General features: G+C 51.9%; 1 protein-coding gene across 2 annotated transcripts; it reads right to left on the reverse strand.

The window, feature by feature from the left end:
* Window positions 1-250: 250 nt before the first annotated feature.
* NAA40 (N(alpha)-acetyltransferase 40, NatD catalytic subunit) lies at window positions 251-13,184 on the reverse strand. 2 transcript variants are annotated; one of them, XM_012665305.1, is made up of 8 exons: window positions 12,656-12,847; window positions 7,262-7,357; window positions 6,196-6,248; window positions 3,454-3,549; window positions 3,218-3,376; window positions 2,941-3,024; window positions 2,128-2,205; window positions 251-1,834 (listed from the first exon to the last, which is right to left on the reverse strand). In XM_012665305.1, the coding sequence occupies exons 2-8, from the start codon at window positions 7,298-7,300 to the stop codon at window positions 1,693-1,695; spliced, it is 651 nt and encodes a 216-aa protein (XP_012520759.1). In that variant the 5' UTR covers window positions 7,301-7,357; window positions 12,656-12,847; the 3' UTR covers window positions 251-1,692. The 2 variants fall into 2 exon arrangements, with proteins under 2 accessions (XP_012520759.1, XP_012520766.1); XM_012665312.1 differs by lacking the exons at window positions 6,196-6,248; window positions 12,656-12,847 and adding an exon at window positions 13,073-13,184.
* Between the last annotated feature and the right edge of the window lie 6,880 nt (window positions 13,185-20,064).

Genomic DNA, 20,064 nt, shown 5'->3' on the forward strand with positions numbered 1-20,064 from the left:
GGTAGGGCAAAGGCAGACATTCCAGTGTAAAGCTGCGAGGCCCTCTCCAAGGAGTACCCGGCCCCACTGCTGGTGAGGTCAAGAGCAGCGCAGAGTGCTCAGCAGAGGGCCAGGCTGGGCAAGGGAGGCCCAGCACGCACAGACCCCTGCGCGAGCAGGAATCCAGGTGAGAGGCAAGGACCACTCTGGGGAGATCTGCCAGGACAGACTGCATGAACTGGGCAGAGGGCAGGATGTGAGCAGACACTGAGGTCAGAGGGACTGACAGACTTCCATGAGAGCAACTTCACAAAGGCTAGAACCTTCATGATACTCCCTAAAGCAGAGCTCAGGGATGTCCAAGGGGAGGTGTTAGGTGCTTTTTCCTTGATAAGGATTTGGTTTGTCTTCCCTGAAACAGGAACAAGGCCTAGAGATGAGGATGACTATAGGTTCTGAGCCTGCATCCTATCCCTTGAGAGAGGAGGAAGGCCTTCTCCTCCCCCTGCTCCAGCCTGCTGCCACAGAGTGACACCAGAGACAGAAAAGCAGCTGTTTTGGCCACTGAGAGGCATTCCTGTTGCAGCCTGAGCTATGGCTCGCCTGGGCCAGGCAGTGGCACTAGTGCCTCACTGAGGCAGCGAGGGGCGAGGCTGGGGAGTGCAGGCAGAGGGGCCTGCTGCTGGCTGGGGGCTCTCTGAAGAGGGAGGGTGGCAGTGGGGAGGGATGCCCCACCTTCAGAGAACTATCAGCACCAAGAGATGAGAGGAAATAGCGTTAACTACACCAGGAACGAGGGTCCTTCTGGGGGAAGACGAGGGGCTCCCTGATGTTATTCCCCCCTTAAGACTAAGAACAGAGGTATCTAGGGTACAGGCGAGAGGCAGGGGAAAAAGAGCGGTGAGGGGCAACAGAGAGGAACAAGCAGAACCTCTGGCTTTCTTCTACGGATGAAAAGCTCAAGTCACTGCCGTGAGATCAAGAGGTTAAGCTTAGAATGCAGCAAAATCCAGGAGCCCCGAGAAGCCATTGTGCCCACGGCAGGCCCCCGCACGGCACCTTGTTCCTGGTCCTCTCAGCCTCTCTCTCACTGACAGCAATGGAGAGAGAGGCCGCCTTCCTCCCAGAGTCGGCTGGTCCCGAAACAACTCTACTCCATGGATCCATAAAAACAGCTAAAAAGAGCTTTGCTTGCTTCCTTGTATCCTGGCACAAAAGATCTTCCCACAGCCTCCATCAGAGCGTTCCATCCACGAAAGCCTGAGTCTCTCTGAAGCCTCTCTTTACATCAAGATCTCACACTGGGTCCGTTTCTCTTTGGGGACAAGCAGACCTCAGACCCAGGACTCCAGGACTTTCATAAAGGTGGGCATGAATGTTTGTCCAAGTGTGTATGTCGGGGGGCTGTTGAGAATCCAGCTGCAGAGAAGTGGGGGAACCAAACAAAGAGGAAGCCACTGTGTGGGGACGAGCATTATGGCTGGGCCTCCGCCAGCTCTTCCCTCTCCACTCCTCCGGCACTCTGGTCTTCTAGGAGAGAGGAGGAAGTGTAGTTTGGACCCCCTTCCCAGGGTTCTGTGCTTTCAGGGTACAGCCTGGCACGTGCCGGGCTGAGGAGGCACCAGCTCTGAGGGCACCTGGCAAGCGGCATGAGACCAGGGAGAGGATAGGCCTTAGGAGACAGCATTGTGACTTGCAAGTAGCTCTGGGAGTTCAGTGGCAGCAGCCACCACAGTGTCCACCTGCATGGGAGTGCTGGCTGTCCCCAAACTTGGTCCTCCGGCTCAGGATCTCATAGGAGCAATCCTCTCCACAGCAACCAGACATGCTAGGGGAAGAGTCATCGATTTCAAATCTGCAAGGCAGGCAGGAGAAAAGGGTTGGTTGGGGACAGCTGAGTGCCTTCCTCCCTGACCTGAGAACTTTTCCACCAGCCACACTAATGAGGCCCCTAGGATGAGGGCACAGGAGAAGGCCAGGGGACCAAGTCAGAGGGCACTGCCACACCGTCTCACCAATCTTGAGCCCCCACAGACCACTGGGCTGGGAGCTCAGCATCAGGATGAGTGGGGGCCAGGACCTGGACAACGGCACTGGGCAGGTACCTCTTACCACCCAGAAGGACCACACCAGGGCCCAGCTCCTTACTGCAGCGCTTCTCTGAAGAACTGGTAGGCGCCATGATTGTGTTTAAATACCGTTAACATAACCTTCTTCATCTGTGTGCTAGAAGAAAGTAGAGCAAGCATCTTTCAGAAAGAGAATCAGAGACTAAAGCCATGCTTACTCTCTCCTGTCTCTGCCTGCTACCTCCTTTCACCCTAAGAAGTGTTCCCAGATGGGCATGGTGGCTCACACCTATAATCCCAGCACTTTGGGAGGCCAAGACAAGAGGATCGCTTGAGGCTAGGAGTTCAAGACCAGCCTGGGCAACACAAGAACCCATCTCTACTAAAAATTAAAAAAAGAAAAGAAATTAGCCAGGTGTGGTGGCATGCACCTGTAGTCCCAGCTACTCAGGAGGCTGAGGGAGGAGGATCACTTGAGCCGAGAAGTTCATGGCTGCAGTGAGCTATGATCACACCACTGCACTCCAAGCCTGATGACAGAACAAGACCCTGTCTCTAAAAAAAAAGAAAGAGAAGTGTTCCTGAGTCCCACTTTTAGCCTCCAGAGGTCTGGGGCCCCCACCTGACTGGCTTCTTCCAGAGTGGGGATCTTTCTCACTTCCTTTCTGTAGCCCCATTCCTTAGGTACAGAACTTGGCACACATCAGGCACTCAAAAGATGCCTGCTACGCTGAGCTGACTGTACAAACACAGTCACAGCAAGGCAGGGAGCATCTACTGACAGCATCTTACTCCCCAAACATTCCTGAGCCTTGTCCTCCAAGGAGGCTCGAAGGATAGTGGATGCCTCAGTGGCAGCTCCTTCCAAATGAAGGACTCGCAGGGCCCTTACCTATTGGCCATGAGCTGCAGGATCTGTATGAGGAACTTCCCCAGGCCTTTCCGCCGCACCTTGCTTTCCAGCTGCACTTCGTAGCTGGGTGAGAAAAGCAGAGAGGTGAGCGTACAGGATGGGACATGAAGAGGCTGCAAGGTCTGTTCGAGGAGTTTGCAGCCCCTGGCAGCCCACAGACTGACAGGCCCAGTGGGCTTTGCCACCTGGATGGGAGTGCCCAGAGCATCACCAGGGTCTCCCTACCGCACCACCCCACCCAAGCGGTGGCTCCTACCAGTACAGGACTTCATCCCCGCACTCCACGTCAAACCGGAAGTGAGAAAAGGCAACGGGGACAGAACTATTTTCCCACGCAATGAGGTACCAGGCTCGGTCATCTGTCATTTCCTCTCGTTTCTCTCGGTCCTTCCAGCCCCACTCGCTCTGCTCATACCTGGGGAATTTGGGGGTGGTCAGGACAGGGAAGTGCGGAAGAGAAAAGCCAACTGGGGAATGTCAGGGCATGCTTACATGGTTTGCATATTTGTTTTGGTCAGGTCGAAGGCCCAATCCACAGTGGCTGGCTCCAGTCCAGACACCCGCTTACATTCAATGGAGACATTCAACCTGAGAGGAGGACAAAGGAGGTGTTAGGAGCTGGCTATCGGTTCAGAGCTCCCACCAGGGCACTGCTGTTCCTCCCTGAAAGTCTAACAGGGAGGCAAGCCTTGTCTCAGTCACTTTCTGGCAAAAAACCAACCCTGCCCCTTCCCCAACATGACCGGGAAAGGTGGCTATGCAGGAACTGAGCCGTTCAGGCCGAGATTAACCCCTGTCACCACCCAGCCCACCATCCTACCCACAAGGCCTGTTTCCTGCCTCCCTGCACCATCCTTACCAGCCACAGCACTCCGTAAACTTCTTGTCCCTCCCTGCTACCTCTTTGCTCTTTTCCTACCCTGTTGGTCTCTTCTGTACTTTGTTATAAACACTGTTTTTCCACTTAGTTCCTGCCCTTTGGCATTTTTCCTGTTGCTTTCATTTGTGAACTGACATCTCACTGGGCTCCCACCTGACCTCTTCCTTCTGCCTTCAAAATTGCTGGGTGACCTCAGGCCCTTCAAGAAGACTATGGCTCAGCTGGGCCCAGTGGCTCACGCTGTAATCCCAGCACGCTGGGAGGCTGAGGAGGGAGGATTGCTTGAGGTCAGGAGTGCAAGAACAGCCTGAGCAAGAGCAAGACCCCATCTCTACTAAAAATAGAAAAAATTAGCTGGGCAATTAAAAATAGAAACAAAAAATTAGCCAGGCATGGTGGCGGGTACCAGTAGTCCCAGCTACTCGGGAGGCTGAGGCAGGAGGATCGCTTGAGCCCAGGAGTTTGAGGTTGCTGTGAGCTAGGCTGACGCCACGGCACTCTAGCCAGGGTGACTGAGGGAGACTCTGTCTCAAAAAAAAAAAGACGACTGCAGCTCAACAACCCTGCCAGGAGGCCCGCCTGCCTCTTCCTCTGTAGCGGGTATTCTTGGCTGATCAGACAGGGTAGAGCAGGAGCCAACCCAATGCTATTTTCCTAGACTAACAAATGCCGTAGGCATGAAGGTATCCATTTCTAAATGAAATTTAAGTAAAATACAGTTAAACTCCTTGGGCAGTGAGATGACATTCTCTAGATACTACCACATTCTGGAAGGATAGCAATAAGCAAACTCTAAGCCTTTAAAGAGCTCCCACATCAGTATCTTTCAGTGGCTTTTGACACAACCCTCAGAGGATGTTCCCACTGGAATCCACCATCACCTCTGCTGACCGGCACATCACATGGGCTGCATACATGCTCCGCTAACCCTAAAGAGTCTTCCTTTCTTCGCAAGTATCAACCAGGCAGCAGACGGAATTGGCCAGACACAGCACTGCATCCGTCTTAACTACAAAATGTCCAAAGTCTGTCTGCAGGTATAAATTCTACATTGACCTTTAATTTAAGTATGTGAAAGTAGGATCATAGCCACAAGGATCACACAAAATTCAAGGCACAAAAGGAGCCCAGAGTCGGCTGGCAATGCCTGCTTCAGAGCTATTCCTTATTTCTGGAAGTCAGCAGGCATGTGCAATATGGAAACGCTAAGAGATATCACAGTAAAGGATCTCTAAACTACGTCGAAGGACTTCCCAGAAGTTGAATGACAAAGCCGCCAGAGGAACCGTAATGCATCTGATCAAACAGGAAGAATCAATAAGTGTGACGCTACAAAATTCAGATGCAGCTACGAAAGGCAAATGGAGAGTTACCTGCTTCATAATTCAAGTATCTGTATTTGTCTACTTTGTTCATTAAAATACTCATACTGAGCTGGATATATTCTCTTCCCTCCTTAAAAAAACTTTGCAAGTTTAGCAGCATCATCCTCTTTGACAGGTAAGAAAATGAGGCCTGAGGAGTATGAGTGACTTGTCCAACTAGAGTTAATAAGAGGCCCAGCTACAATTCAAACCACACCTCTAAGAAACCATAAGCCCTGTTTTTCCGTAAGCCAAGGTGTTGCATTATAGAAGCATGACTCATGAACAGTATCTCAGGTAAGACAGATTATGCTTATTTTATAAACCAAAAGGACAAAAAAAGGGGAGGAGGCCTTTAATCCTGATCTTACAGTAAACTGGATCAGTAGTAGTAACAGCTAACACCTAGCTTTTAGTAAACTCCAGGAACTAACACTTTATCTCCTATCCTTCTGACAACTCCATGAGGAAAGTACTATTAGACCCATTTCTGATTAGAAAATTGAGGAACAGAGAGGTTAAATAATTTGTCCAGGGTCAAACAGCCAATAAGTGACTTTTAACAATTATACTATATACTCAGGGCAAGAGCACTGGATTGGAATTAAAAGTCCCCTTAGCTGTGGGGGTAAACTCTACGAACACAGAAACTTCCTTTGACTTCTCTGAGCCTCAGTTTCCCATGTATAAAATGAAGGTGTCAGCCTAGACAATTTTCCAAATTTATTTCAGCTCAATGATTCTTTGTACAGAGAGAACAGTTCCCAAAGAGACATCTGAGATTAAGTGCAATCTTTGCTCATTTACAGATTCCTTTGTCATCCTGACAGTGGGATTTTATATCAATAGAGGGCACTAGCCACAGTTTCTGCTTTTTCATAATAATGAAGAAGAACAAGAAAGTTTGGGTCTCAGGAAGCCTCCTCTGGAGAGGTGATTTCCTGAAGACATTCAAGGAGACAACAGTTAGGAACACTAAACACGACTCACCCATTTCGATCATATTTCTTGAACACTGGGAAAGCCTCTAGAGGGTCTCCAAGCTGTGGAGGGAAAGAAAAGAGAATAGCACAGACAGGTGTGGTGGAGGTGCAGGCCCTGCCCTGAGCCCTGTTTTCTGGGAGTGTGGCACTGTGGGGACCCGCATTAGGAGGTTAGCTCTGGCCCCAGGAGCAGCTTCACAGAGCCCTCCATCTGCCTCAGCTCTGAAGTCACATGTAAGGAGGAAGGCTTTGGTAAGAAGGTCAAGAGACTTCAGTTCAGTGTCATTTGACAGGGTAAGAGGAGACTTTACTGGCCCATGGGCATAATGCCTGCTCACAGCACAGCCAACACAAAGGAGAGGCCACGTGATCTGCTCTCACACTTCTGAGAAGCAGCCCCCAACTGACCTCAGCTGGCCAAAATCCCAAATGGAAAATCATATCCCTGAGCCACATCCTTTTAAATGTGGAGTGTTTACTATGAGTGGGCTAAAATGACCAACAAATGGGACATGAAATGGGGGCAGGAAGGATGATCAGAATTTCTCACTTCAGTTGGAAAGCCACGGCTACCAGGCCGCTCCCAGCCTGGTCCACCTGGTGCTCAGATCCACAGCTACTCCTGCCCTGACTGCGGCCCCTGGACGACCAGGCCACTGCAGCCCCTCAGTCCCCCGCGGCCTTCAGTGCCTCATGTGCAGTTAAGAAATGTTTGAAGACATCAATGAGAAAAGTGTATACTACATTTCATCAAGAAGTTTCTTCCCTAGAATGCAAACTCCTAACAGAAATTTCTCCAGACTCTCTTCTATCCATAAGAAAGGAGATCCACAGAGAAGCAGCCACTTCCATTGGGATCCACATTTCCCTGAACACCTGGGCCAACTGCTGACACCTCCCAACTCTCACAGCCCAGTCAGAGGTGCTGGGGCTCATTCCCCTGCCCTGCAGGAGGCAGAGGCCGAGTGGGCAGGTATATCGCAATGCTGCCACGGGGTGGCGCCAAGAGAAGCCGAACTAAAAACCAAGCTAAAATCCCAAGAGGCAGGGACTGGGAAGGAGGGGAGAGTCACCCTGTTGGCCGCATCCACTTTGGCACAAACGGCATCCATGGCTGCTCGCTCCTCCAACCGCTTCTGCTTCTTCTCCTTGGCTTTGCTCGACTTTCTCTGCAACAGTGAACAGCAACATAGGGGGCTGTAGCCAACCAAAGACTTGACTTTCCCTCTGAGGAACAAAAAGGTCCCTGCACCCACAGGCCACACACTTGCGGGGCGGGAAAGACCCAGGCAGGTAACACCGCTTCATAGTGGTGAGTCCCCAGGAGTGTCACTAGACTTCTCAGCTTCCTTTCAGGAAGAGTACTGACCCTCCTGACCACGGGTCACTATGGGGACCCAGTGAGAAAGCTGATAACACCTGCGGCAGAGCTGGCGCTCAGCAGGTGCCCAGTAAACATTCACTCACCTCCCTCCTAAGGAGGGAACACCCAATTTTAGGCACATTTAGGACAGCTTTCAGAGAGGAGATAGCATATGAGGTAGCTGCTGATGGATCCTAAGCTTATTTAAAGCTTTTTCAGGGTCTTCCAGCTTCGGGAAATAAAAATCTGGTCAGGGGCAGTTCCTGTGGGAGCTGGGTCCCATTTCAGGCTGAGGCCATGGTGCTCTGGCTTAAGGATACAGAGCTCGGCTCAGTCAAGGCCAATGAGTGGCAGACACACCATGAACCTAGTGACAAGGGCAGAGCAGACTGCAAAGCCCCAAGGGGTTCACCTCAGGACAGAGGTGACACTGACACATGGCCAGCAAGACCAAGTTGCGGGCACACAGGCAGCAGGGGAGCAGCAGAGGGAGGCTCTCCTTGCACAGAGGGGCAAACGGCACATCGCCCATGGCTGCATCTAGATAAGATCCTGTTTTGAAGGAGATGTGGGGTTCTCTCAGGCCTAATGGGACCTCTCTCTCTCCCTCTGGTAAAAAGCTGGGTGACACAGGGAAAGAGCCAGGCTCTAGAGTCTGACAAACCTCATCCAAAGCCTCTCCTGCTCTCCACTTCCTGCAGTCCTAGGACAGGATACAGCCACCTCTGAGCCTCCTTCCGTGTCTGCTGAGCGAGGCTTAATACCTCCTTGAAGGTATCAAACCTGTGAGGGTTAATCTGGCATGTGCTCTATAAATGACAGCTCTCAGTCTTACTCCCAAGGAGGACCAGAGAGCACAGGCATGCAGAGGTGCACCCACACACCCAAAGGCCCTGGCTAGCTGGCTCTGCTTGTTACCAACAGCACAGCCTCTTCTGACCCCCACCCTCCCTTTCCCTGAGCTCTCTGGAGAGAGGTTTGACAACCCCTAATTACACCCTAGCCCTGACACTGGCTGGCTCCAGGAAAGGGCACTCAGAGTGATTAACATTCTACCCGAGTTGAACAACCAGCTACTGGGAAAGTTTCTCTGGATAAATTCTGTCCTTGATTTTCCAAGGAATACCATTGCTCACCTCCCACTTCAAGCAACCAGGAGGTGTAAGAGTTCAGATACCAGGAATTCACAGGGATTGCTTATAGGTACAAATTCTACCAGCACCAGCTATTAACTATCTTCTAACTGAGCACTGCACTGGGAGCCAGGCTAGATCCCATTTCTTAACTCCCTAGAGGAAGAAACAGCTTTCCCTATAAGGCTAGAATCCCAGGACAGAACCACCCGCTCTCTGCCATGGAGAAGTTTTAGAGCATCCATCTTTGTCTCCGGGAATTTGGGTTTCAAGACAACATTGAGATACTCCAAGCTTGCAAAGTACTTTCACAAACAGTATGCATGTCAATTCTCAGGACAGAAACCATCACCTCCCTTTATATCTGAGGAAACTGAGGCTTGAAGGGATGATGTGACTCGCTCGGAGTTCCCCAGAGAGTAAGTGGCAGAGGGAAGACTCAATCCCAGGGGTTAGGCCACACAGATCCAGTGTTTGTTCCACCAGCCCTGCTGTCTCCCACTGGGAGAGCTACTTCCAGCATAGTGGACTTCCACTCAGTCATCAACAAAGACCTTCTCATGCCTGCCAACACAAGGCCTAGGACCTCAGAAACCCTCGGGCAGGCACTTAGCAACTCATTTCTCATTGTCCATCTTGCTTGATAAGGGTTTGCCAACTGTGCCACCCCAGGCCCCCTGTGCTATCCCCGCCCCAAGGCAGAGGTGAGGAAAAGGGAAACCTCACATTGAAGGTCTCCAGGGCTGCACAGTGGGGCAGAAGGATCATGAGCTTTGGCATTAACTGGACTGGGCCAATGCTCCTCCTGCCAGCATGACTTGTGAAAGCAACTCCATCTCCAGGACCAAGGGGACACAACCACTGGCCTCACGGAAGAGCTATAAGGACAGTCAGAAGCTACCACACCTTCACAGCAGATGCATGCCCCCTTCCTCCACCCAGTATGCTCGCTCTCTTACCACAACAGAGCTGAAGGATCAGAGGCGCTGGAAGGCAAGTGTAATGCCCAGGACACAGAAAGCAATGAAACCTGGATTCCCTCCATAGAATCTCATTTCTAAGCAAGAGAAGTAATTCCCAAGCACAAGCAGCAGGAAGGCCTGCCCGGGGCCTCCAGGAGATCTATGGGCTCATTCATGCAGAACTGGCAAACCAGGCAATCCTCTGAGTGGGGCCTGGGGCTGCCAATGGCCTGAGACTGAGATAAGGAAAGAGCCCCTTAAGCGCTTCCCTGCCTACCCCCAGGGCATGAGGGAGGCTGCTGCAGCAGACTGGGCCAGACAGGCAGAGGCTCACCCCCAAACTAGGAAAAGTGGTCTCCCACTGTTCCAATTAGCTTTGCTCTTGCCTTGCAGGGGTAAGGCTGTCCTGCAGGGACATAAGAAAATGCTCCTAATTAAAATGGGAAATATGCACAATGAATGGTAAGCTCATTATGGTTAGGTGCCTTTCCCTAGATAGATAAATAGACAGACATGCACATGGGATTTCGAGTCAAGAGACCTGGATTTGATATTTGATTCTTAGCTCTTCCACTTAATAGCCGTGTGACTTTAGGCAAGTTACTTAATCTCTTTTCAGCAAATTGCTCAATTTCTCTGAACCTCAGTTTCCTTATCCATAAAATAGGGCTAACAATGCCTACATCAACATCACAGCACTCTTTTGAGGACAAAATGACAGTGTCCTGGATATAAAAATTCTTTACAGTAACAACTTCTGTTTACAAAGACACTGCTTGTGCTTTAGCAAAGTTGATCTATTCTAATCTTTACAACTTAGCAAGGTACATGTGCCTACTTCTTTGATGAGAAATCTGAGGCACAGAGAGTTTCACTTTTAGGGTCACAGAGACAGTGAGTAGGGTTCTCAAAGAGGTCTTCCTCCCACACTCTCCCTCCATTCCCAGCAGACTCTACATTCCACGAGGCACAGGTTATGTCTGCTTTATTTGCCAATGCGTATCCAGTACTCAGCAGGTACTCAGTTCATATCTGTTGAATGAATCATCCAAGATTCAAATCCAGGTTTGAACCTTAAAGTCCATGCTCCTTCTACTACATTGCAATTACATTTATATGGCACTTTTTGTTATAAAGTGCTATATAGATGTTTTCATATGCGGCAGTGAAAATCCTCCCCTTATTATTCCTATCAAAGTAGTACTCCACATGCAGTTCCATGACTGCTAGGGGTCCCAAAGAAAAACGAAAAAAAACAAAAAAACACGTGGGGTGGGGAGGAGACACCTTCTAGAAAAGGAATTTGGTATCTCTTAGATTTTCAGTGTCAGTAACTCCAACCCACATGGTAGCCAGAACCTGAAAAGAACTTCTGTTTTTGGTGAAGGGAACAAGAGATCTAAATTCTAATGCCTAAAAGACTAGACATGTGTGGCAGCTAGGGTGAAAGAACTTTGAAGATAAGGTGCTCCATCTGAGGCCATGCTCTTTCAGCCCAAGGTCATGCTGTCAAATGGAGCATGGAGACAGAGGGTGACCACTAGGAATGATGACTTCCTGACACCGAGGTGGGGCATCCCCAGCTCCCACTGATGAGCAGTGAGGGTGACGAGAGGGTTCCAGCTGTTTCAGGGAGGAGAATTTAAGTCTCTCTGTTGCTATTTTATGCCAGAATAGACTTGGTAGGGGCTGTTGTGAGAAGCACATCTGTGAAGTATGAGTAATAAGATTCGGGCCCTAAAAGCAAGGATCATAGCATCTCTGGGGCCTGCTACTTCAACTCACCCAATGAGGAAGTGCTGAACCAGAATGGCATGTTATGCTTCTTGTTTTCTGTTCAGTCTGTACTGGCTGATTCTGGTAGACAGTTACTAAGCCATACAGGTTTCATTTAGTTTCAACAACAGCAAGGGTCTGGGACCTTTTCACCAAAATCTGGGTTAAATATGCCTAAGGTCTCTATACTTCGTTTTCTATATATGAAGTACACAGGACCCAAAATTTCTTATTAAAATAATGACTATTCAACACCCTGCTGCTAAATTTGACTGCCTAAGTAACTAAATAAAAATAAAATGATGACTGTTTGTTTTGACACAGATTAGACAGATTATTTTTGTCTAGTAAGTTGATTTGTTCAGTCAATAAATATTTGAGTGAGGGAAAAAATCTAGGTTAATAACAGTAGGGACAAACCCAATGGGTTAAAAATAGCACAAATCTATTTTAGATCACTAAAGTGAAGGCTGAGAATACAGGCAAAAATAACAGCCACTACTTATGAGGCACCTCCTTGGCTATTTACATCAATTATCTCATTTAATCTTCACTACTACCCTAAGGGACAGGTATTAGCATCCCCACGGTGAGGAAATTCAAAGACAGAAAGGCCAAATCACGGGCACAATATTATGCTGCTAGCCAGCAAAGATGGGGCCGGCACCGAGGTATCTCTGGCTCCAAAGTCAGGGTTCCCTAAAGGTGGTGGACGTTCCATGTAAATACTAATATAGGCAGTACCACCGAGGGCCAGTTGTCTTTTTAGGATGGTAACTGATACTATTCCAATTGGGACTTAGCAAGGTGAACTCACAGAAACACGCAAATAACTTCTGCCTAAGCGGGTATGCCAGGAAAGGGCACTAAAACGCGCCTCCAAGCTGCCGGCAGAGAACAGGTGGTCAATATCCATGCGCAGCTGCGGCCATCACCAGCGGTCCCCTCATCTGCCCTGCTCACTTGCACAGCTCTGCGCCTGCAAGGCCACCTGCACTGCTAAGACTACTAACCCCCCAAGTAGCATAACCACTTCATCGCAACCGGGCCGTGAAGGCAGGCCTCTGTGGGAAGGGAGGAGTGTTTCATCAGGAGCAGGAGGAACCCGGTGAAGAGGTTTCCAAAGAGTGTAGGGGAACCCGCTCTGCTGCAACTCGAGTAGCGGGAAGCGCAGCGGACTGGGATCCGGGAGACCCGGGGTGGGGTCTGGAGCCCCAGTCAGGCCAGTGTGACCTTGGCTGGGCGCCTTCTTTCCTCTGGCCTTCAGTTCCCTCCAAGCCAGGGTGGGCCTCGGTTGTGGAAAGCCGCGGAGCTGGTGACAGCCCGGTGATGGGTGGCGCAGGGGGCGGGGGGATAACCTCGGGGGCCGCGCGGGGGGGTGGTTGGGGACCGGTAACCGGTCAGCGAGGCAGGAAGAGGCGGGCGCGACGCGAGCGGCGGGGGGCACCGAGGGGGTGCAGCCCCAGAGAAGGGTGCTCCCCAAGGGATTCCCTGGCTAGGCAGAGCATGGGCACCCTGAGATGGGGGAGTCAGGTCATGTGGGGGCTAGGGGTCACGTGAAAGGGGGTTTAAGGAACAATGGGGGCGAAGGGGGCGAGGGTAGCGAATAGCACCCCTGGACCTCCCGTCTCCTCTCCCTGCCTCACTCACCCCCATGGCGGCAGCGGCGGCGGCGACTCGCAGGTTTTCCTTCACACACTTGCCGGCAGGGAGGCGGCAACAGCAGCGGCTGCGGCGACGGCAGAGGCAGAGCGGCGGTCCCCGCACTGCGCATGCGCCCCGCGGGCAGCGCGCCGGCGCAGAACGGGGAGGAGGGGGCGAGCGCCAGAAGGCGCGCAGGTGGAGCGCGCCGAGGCGGGCCGAGGGTCTCGCACCAGAAAGAGGCGGGAGGCGCAGAGGAACGTCGCTCTGGGAGTGACGTCTCGGCGCCGGGCCCGCCCCCTCGCCGTGCTGTGTCTGTAGCTATGGTAACAGCCGTGCGGTCCAGGCTGCGCGCCCCACCGCGCGCAGCGCGCCGCTGGGCAGCCAGGTGGGTGGTAGGGCGGTCCCCGCGCTCCGCGTCTCCCCCGCCGGCAAGGACAGCCACCTGCCCGGAGGACCGATTGCGTCACGACCTCTGGAACACCAGCCCCTCCCTAGCCTTCGGGCACAGCGGAAGTCTTTGGAAACGTTCCCACCCTCTAGATCCTGACTCTTGAAATTCCTTTTCAACTAGAGTCCTGTTATTCATTCATCCATCTAACCATTCATTCACCCTCCATTCATTCGCTCTCTCAGTAAACATTTACTAGCACCTACGCCTGCTGAGCCCAGGGTGGGGAGGGCACGGGGCGGAGCAAGGTGCCACATCACGGTTTAGAGAGTGGGCAGGCATGTAACCACTGCTAAAAAGTGAATGGTGCTGTTAAGATGAGACATCAGGCATCCAGACAGTATTAATTTCAGTCTGTCCCGACAGGCCAGAGTGTAACCCCACATGACCCACACCGGAATCATCTGGGGAAGTTTGTGCGGTGTGCGGACCCCCGGACCTCCCCCAGAATCTCCAGGGGTAGAGCCAGAGTCTTCACTCCCAAGTGCTCCCCAGGTAGGTTGTACACACGAAGATTAGAGAACTGATGCCCAAGACCTAAGTTTTGTGGACTTTTTCAGATTTTGATAATTATTCCTTCCATCTTTAGTGCTCAGTACAGTGGTGGCCCCAGCAACATTTATTGCATGCCTACTGTATGCTAGGCACTGTTCCACGTAGCAAAGAAAACAATAACAAACAGAAAAAGCACTGTTCTTGTATCCTAGAAGGAGGCAGAAAATGAACTAAGTGAATAGGCAGTATACATAGTACGTTGGTGATATATGTTCTATGAAGGAAAACAAAATGGGGAAAGACGATAGGAGAGGTTAGCATTTGTAGTTTTAACTAGGATGCTCAGGGCAGGCAAAGATGGAGTGATATTTGAGTCAAGATCCGAAGGAGCTGAAGGAGCAAGTCATGAGGATATCGGTGAAGGGCATTCCGGGCAGGTGCAAGCGAGGTACAGCAAGTGCAAAACCCCCAAGCAGGAGCGTGACTGGAATGTTTGAGGAGTTGCAAGAAGTGCAGTGTGGCTGGAGTAGAGTGGACCAGGAGGAGAATAGTAGGAAGTGAAGTCAGGTAAGAAGAGGATCATTTAGGGCTTGTGGGTTTTGAAAGGCTTTGGGACTGAGAGCGAGCTGGGACACCACTGGAGAGTCTGAGTGGAGGAACAATAGGGCTGGCCTGTGTGTTCATAGGACCACCCTGGCTTCTAGGTTGAGATGACTGTAGGGGCAAGGTCAAAGGAAGGGCCATACAGAGGCCACTGCTATAGGAAAGGCAAGGGATGAATCCCCCACCGCTGGATAGCTGTGGAGGTGGGAGCAGGTGCCAGGATCCGATGCGTATAGAAGGTAGAGCCAACGGGACTTGCTGGTGGATCGGATGTGGAGTGTGAGGGAAAGAGAAGAGTCAAGATACCTTCAAGGTTTTTAGCTTGAGCTACTGGAAAAATGGAGTGACTTCAATTGAGATGTGGATTGTGACTTTGGAAGGAGCAGGTTGGGATGTAGGGGTGGGGAAGATTGGGAATTCTGTCTTGGCCATGTCAGGTTTTTGAGATACCTTTTAGATGTTCTTGTGGAAATGTGGAGTAGTCAAAGTCCGGAGCTTAGGCGAGAGGTCCAGGCTGGAGATACAAACTTCAGCAGTCCGCGTAGGGATGGTGTTCTATTTAAAGCTGTGAGACTAGACGAGACCGTGGAGGGAATGTAGGTAGATGACAATGAATGAATCCCCAGCCTGCACGTCCTATTCTGCAGTCAGAAAATCCGTTTTGGTTGCCGGCACTCCGGGGACCAGGAGGTAAGGGCAAGAGGCGGGTATCCAAGGTAGGAGGAGGGGATTTCTGAGCTTGCTTTTGAAGGAGGAGGAAGAGGCAAGATTTCAACAGGCAGAACAGTATTTGCAGAGCCAGGGAAGTGTGAGGCAGTGGGGTAAGGTGGGGAATGAGACTCGACCCCTACCCCAGGGCAGTCCCCACCCTGTTCTGGCTTTTCCTGTCTCCTTACCCACATTGAACTTCATGGTCAGCTGTTTCAGTGCACAGATGACTACCACCATAATCCCCTGGTGCCCTGCCCCTTCTGCCACTCCCCACTCTTGGGTTCACCCTCCCCCAGGCCGCTGGAATTTGCTGGACACCAGACAGGGCCTGGGAGGTGAGCCCAGCAGTCCCTTGGGAAGGTGACATCATCCATGCCTCCCAAGAGGCCTGAATAAGGCCAATGTCCTTATTCCTGCCTCAAAGCAGCATTCTTCTCCCTGGGGGCTGCCCCAGTTATGAGCTGTCTCCTCTGCTCAGAGCTTCCTTGGTCTTATGGGGTGGTGGACAGAGCCTGCTTTGGAGTCAGACCAGGCTGGGCTTAAACCTCCTCTCTGCTACTTACTGACTTCGTGGCTTTAGGCAAAGTGCCTAACATCTCTGAGAGTCAGTTTCCGTATTTATAAAGCGAGACCACCAACAGCAATCATCTTCATCAGCAGCATCTTCTTCCAAGGGTAGTTGTGAGAATTAAATGAGATGGGATGTGAGACACCTGGCAAGGCCTGGGGTAGGAAAGAAACCCCCTCCCCCAGTACAAAAATATATCTCCCCTCCCCTCCGCCCCTCCCTCCCTTCCTGCCAAACATCTGCCCACGCTGAGCAGGCTTTCTGCACTGCCTCCTGTCTACTCCCTTCAGCCCCCAACACAGGGGGCTGAGATCCCCTTCTCCATTCTCCTCTCTGACCTCTCTGGACAGTCTGGACAAGGACAGTGTCCCCTCTCTCCCAGGCCCCCCGGGTTCCCGGGGCTCTTCCTCCCTCCTCCTTCCTGGCCTCCTCTTCCTCCCCTGTCCTCTGACACAGCCACTCCCCCAACCACTGTGCTTTCCACTCCTCTCACTCTGCAGCCTTCAGGTGCTCCCAAATATTCATTCCTTCCTTCACTTGGCCAAGGCATGGGTGGCTGCCATGGGCCATGTGCTCCATGTTGTCTTCTGTGCGGAGGAACAGGCTGGGGAGACAACTCCTGCCTGGGAGGGAGGGCACAGTTGGGGAGGCAGCCAGCACACCGTGATCAGTGGGCAGATGAGAGCCCCTGGCTTCCCCCAAAGAATCTGAATTTACCAGACCCTCCTCCCTGGCCCTCCAGGGCCAGGCTCACCCCTTAGGGTCCCTCCCAGCCTGGCCTCAACTCTGCTCCTCACCAGCTCCTGCCCACCCTCAGACCTCCCTTCCATACTCAAAAGCTTTTGGAAAAGCCACCCACCCTGTCTCTACCTCCTGGCTTCTGTTCCTGCCCCACCTACACCTCCCTCCCCGAGCCTCCAGCAGTTTTGCTAATCTGACTATGCTTCTCTGTGTCAACCCTCATCCTTCTGGACCTCCCGGCAACATCCGGCCCTGTATTCACTCCTTTCTTGAAATGCTGTTCTTCCTTTGGCTCTTGTGACACCACACACCTCTGTCTTTCTAAAATGCACATCTGCTTGGTCTGTGGTTCGAAACTCCCTAAGGGGCAGTGTGTTAGGCCCCTGCCGGCCTGGCCAGGGCGCCTGGCTCCACATGCCACCTTGTGCTCCTGAACCCTTGCCCTTCTCCTCCGAGGCCAGACTCTCTCTGGACTCTGGCCCATGCTGCCCCTCTGCCTGCAGCCCTGTTTCTCCTCTGTGGCCTGCTTACCCTTCAGCTCCCAACTTAGACCTGTGGAAGGCTCCTCCCTCCGCGTGGCTGACTCCGGGCACACTTTCTGGGGTCTCCCAGTGTGCTCACCGTCACCCCCATGAGGCTGTAGGCTCCCTGCCTTGGACACTGTGTCTCTCTCTTCCGCTATGTTCAGGTTGCCAGGTTCAATACATGGGGCAAACTTTAAATTCACTGTAGATCTGAAGTTCAGATTTCACTGGGCAATTTTACATGCTAAATTTGGCAGCCCTAACTGCTATACTCCTGGGACCCAGCTGTCAGTGCCTGGCATAGCACGGGTGCTCAGTGTTACCTGAAGGAATAATACACAGTGATGGTGGCAGGCACAGGTGCTGTGGGCCACAAAGGAGAGGTAGCTGGCTCCCTAGGGAAGGGGACACCTGAGCCAAAGCAGATGGAGATATTAGGTCATGCATCAACCAGCTGTTCTGTGGAGGTGCCTCTTGTATGGGTTGAATAGAGTTGCCTCAAAAGGTATGTCCAAGTCCGAACCCTCCTGCCCTCCCTCCCAGGCAGGAGTTGTCTCCCCAGCCTGTTCCTTCACACAGAAGACAACACAAAGCACATGGCACGTGGCAGCCACCCATGCCTTGGCCAAGGGAAGGAAGGAATGAATATTTGGCAGCAGCTGAGGGCTGCAGAGTCCGGTACCTGTGAATGTGACCTTAATTGGCAATAGGGTCTTTGCAGATGTAACTAAGTTAAGGCTCTCAGGATGAGATCATCGTGGGTTTAGGGTGGGCCCTAAATCCAGTGACCTTATAAGAGGACAGAGAGGGAGATCTGAGACATGCACAGAGGAAGACAACCGTGTGAAGACAGAGGCAGAAATTGGGATGGTACAGCTACAAGCCAAGGCAAGAGGCGCGGAATGGATTCTCCCTGGGAGCCTCCAAAGGGAACCAGGCCTGCCAACACCTTGATTGTAAACTTCTGGCATCACAGAACTGGAGAAAATGCATTGCTGTTGGTTTAAGCCATCTGGTTTGTGCCACTTCATTGTGGCAGCCCTAGGAAACTAGTGTACTCCCAAGGCTCCAGTTTCCCAGACTCAATCTATAAGATTCTTCCTTTATGACCGCAGGCCCCCAGAACCCCCTGTGGCACCAGACCTCTTATCCGGCCTGTGGTAGCCAGCCACCAAAGTGGCCCGCGCTCCTTGCCTCCTGATATTCATGTCCTCATGTAGTTAGTCTCTCCGCACTAAACAGGGCTGACCTGTGAGTCCACAAAATACTGCAGAAGTGATGGTGTGTGATTTCCAAGAGGCCTGTGGCCTCTACCTCGCTCTCGTGGCCTCTACCCCGCTCTCGTGGCTAGCTCCCCCAGGAGGAAGGCAGCCACCATGCTGTCAAGACACACAAGCAGCACCTGGGGACCTCCGTGTGGGAGGAACTGAGGCTTCCCACCAACAGCCAACCCCATCCTGCTAACCACGTGAGTGATGCCTTGGAATAGGACAGTCCAGCACTGGTCAAACTGTCACACGAATGAAGCTCCAGCCAACGTCTTGACCACAACTTCATGGGCAACTCTGAGTCAGGACTACTCAGTTAAAATTGTTCGAGGTTCTGAATAGCAGAAGATTCGGGCTCATTAGCTACACAGCGGTAGATCACTAACACGAGACCCCAATGAAACCTTGTGCTTCCTCAACTGTGAGGCCTTCAGGCCCTGCCCTGGCATTAGAGTCCAACAGGAGGCAACAGTTGGAGGCTGGATTTAATGGTGACAGCTGGCCTTGCTTGAAGGTGAGAGGCTGCTAGACTGTCGGGGCTGAAAGGGGGCTAAGTGGTCATCGGGTCTATCTGCCCTGGCAGCCAAGGCCCAGAGAAGGGCAGTCACTTCCCGAGGGCAGGGTAGGAGTGAGACGTCCTGACTCTTTGAGGCTCACCTCTTCAGGTCTTTGTCCAGGTGACTAATGCCCAAATCCGAACAGACCCCCTGTGCACAGAGACCATTGCTCCGTGTATTAAATATCAGTTTGCTGGGACTGCTATACCAACATACTACATAGATCGGGTACCTTAAACAACAGAAATTTATTGTCTCACAGTCCTAGCGGTTAGAAGTCTGAAATCAAGACATTGGCAGGACTGGTTCCTTTTCTTTTTCTTTTTTTTTTTTTAAGACAGGGTCTCACTCACTCATCAGCACGTCGCCAGGCAATCTGCCAACCCATGTCTGCTGGTGAAGACGGTGTGGTGGACAGGAGGAGACTCTGCACAGTGGACACCTGCTGAGTGGATGATGAATGCATCTAACCTACAAACGATTTGAGACCCTTCTGTTCCAGGTTGTCTGTCCCTGCAGACTTGCCGCCCAGCCCAGTGCACTGCTTTCATCAGGGGCTGATGCCTTCACTGTGGTTCTCATCTTGGGCCAGGTGGGCACCCACAGGTCATGACCTCAGGTCCTGAGCCCAGGTCTGCCAGTGAAGAAACTCCCCTCACCCTGCTGTTGTTGTTCAGCCAACAAGTATTTCTGAATGCCCTGCTGCAGGAAGGGAGCAGCATCAGGGAAATGGCGTGGGCCGTGAGGGGCATGGTTGCCTGTCTACCCAACAGCCGTGCTTCCCTCTTCCTTGCTGACATCTATGGTTTGAATGTGTCCCCTCCAAAATTTAGGTGTTGCCACTGTGATAGTTTTAAGAGGTGGGGCCTTTAAGAGACACGTAGGCCATGAGGGCTCCTCCCTTGTGAGTGGGACTCGGTGTCCCAATAAAGGGGCTTGACGGAGGGAGTCGGCCCTCTCTTGCCCTTCTGCCCTCTGCCATGGTGCGACACAGCAAGGAGGCCCGCACCACATGCCAGTGCCTTGACCTTGGACTTCCCAGCTTCCAGAACTGTGATATAGTAAATTTCTATTCATAAATCA

The sequence above is a fragment of the Propithecus coquereli genome, unplaced genomic scaffold (assembly GCF_000956105.1).
Source record: "Propithecus coquereli isolate 6110/MARCELLA unplaced genomic scaffold, Pcoq_1.0 Scaffold120, whole genome shotgun sequence".
NCBI classification, from domain to species: domain Eukaryota; kingdom Metazoa; phylum Chordata; class Mammalia; order Primates; family Indriidae; genus Propithecus; species Propithecus coquereli.

What these genes read in the sequence shown, in the direction of transcription:
- NAA40 (XM_012665305.1), bottom strand. Translation starts at nt 7,300, where the DNA reads ATGGATGCCGTTTGTGCCAAAGTGGATGCGGCCAACAGG. An exon ending in AAGTGGATGCGGCCAACAGG is followed by an intron (nt 6,249 to 7,261) that starts GTGACTCTCCCC and finishes TTCCCTCCACAG; the next exon opens with CTTGGAGACCCTCTAGAGGC. An exon ending in AAAACAAATATGCAAACCAT is followed by an intron (nt 3,377 to 3,453) that starts GTAAGCATGCCC and finishes CAAATTCCCCAG; the next exon opens with GTATGAGCAGAGCGAGTGGG.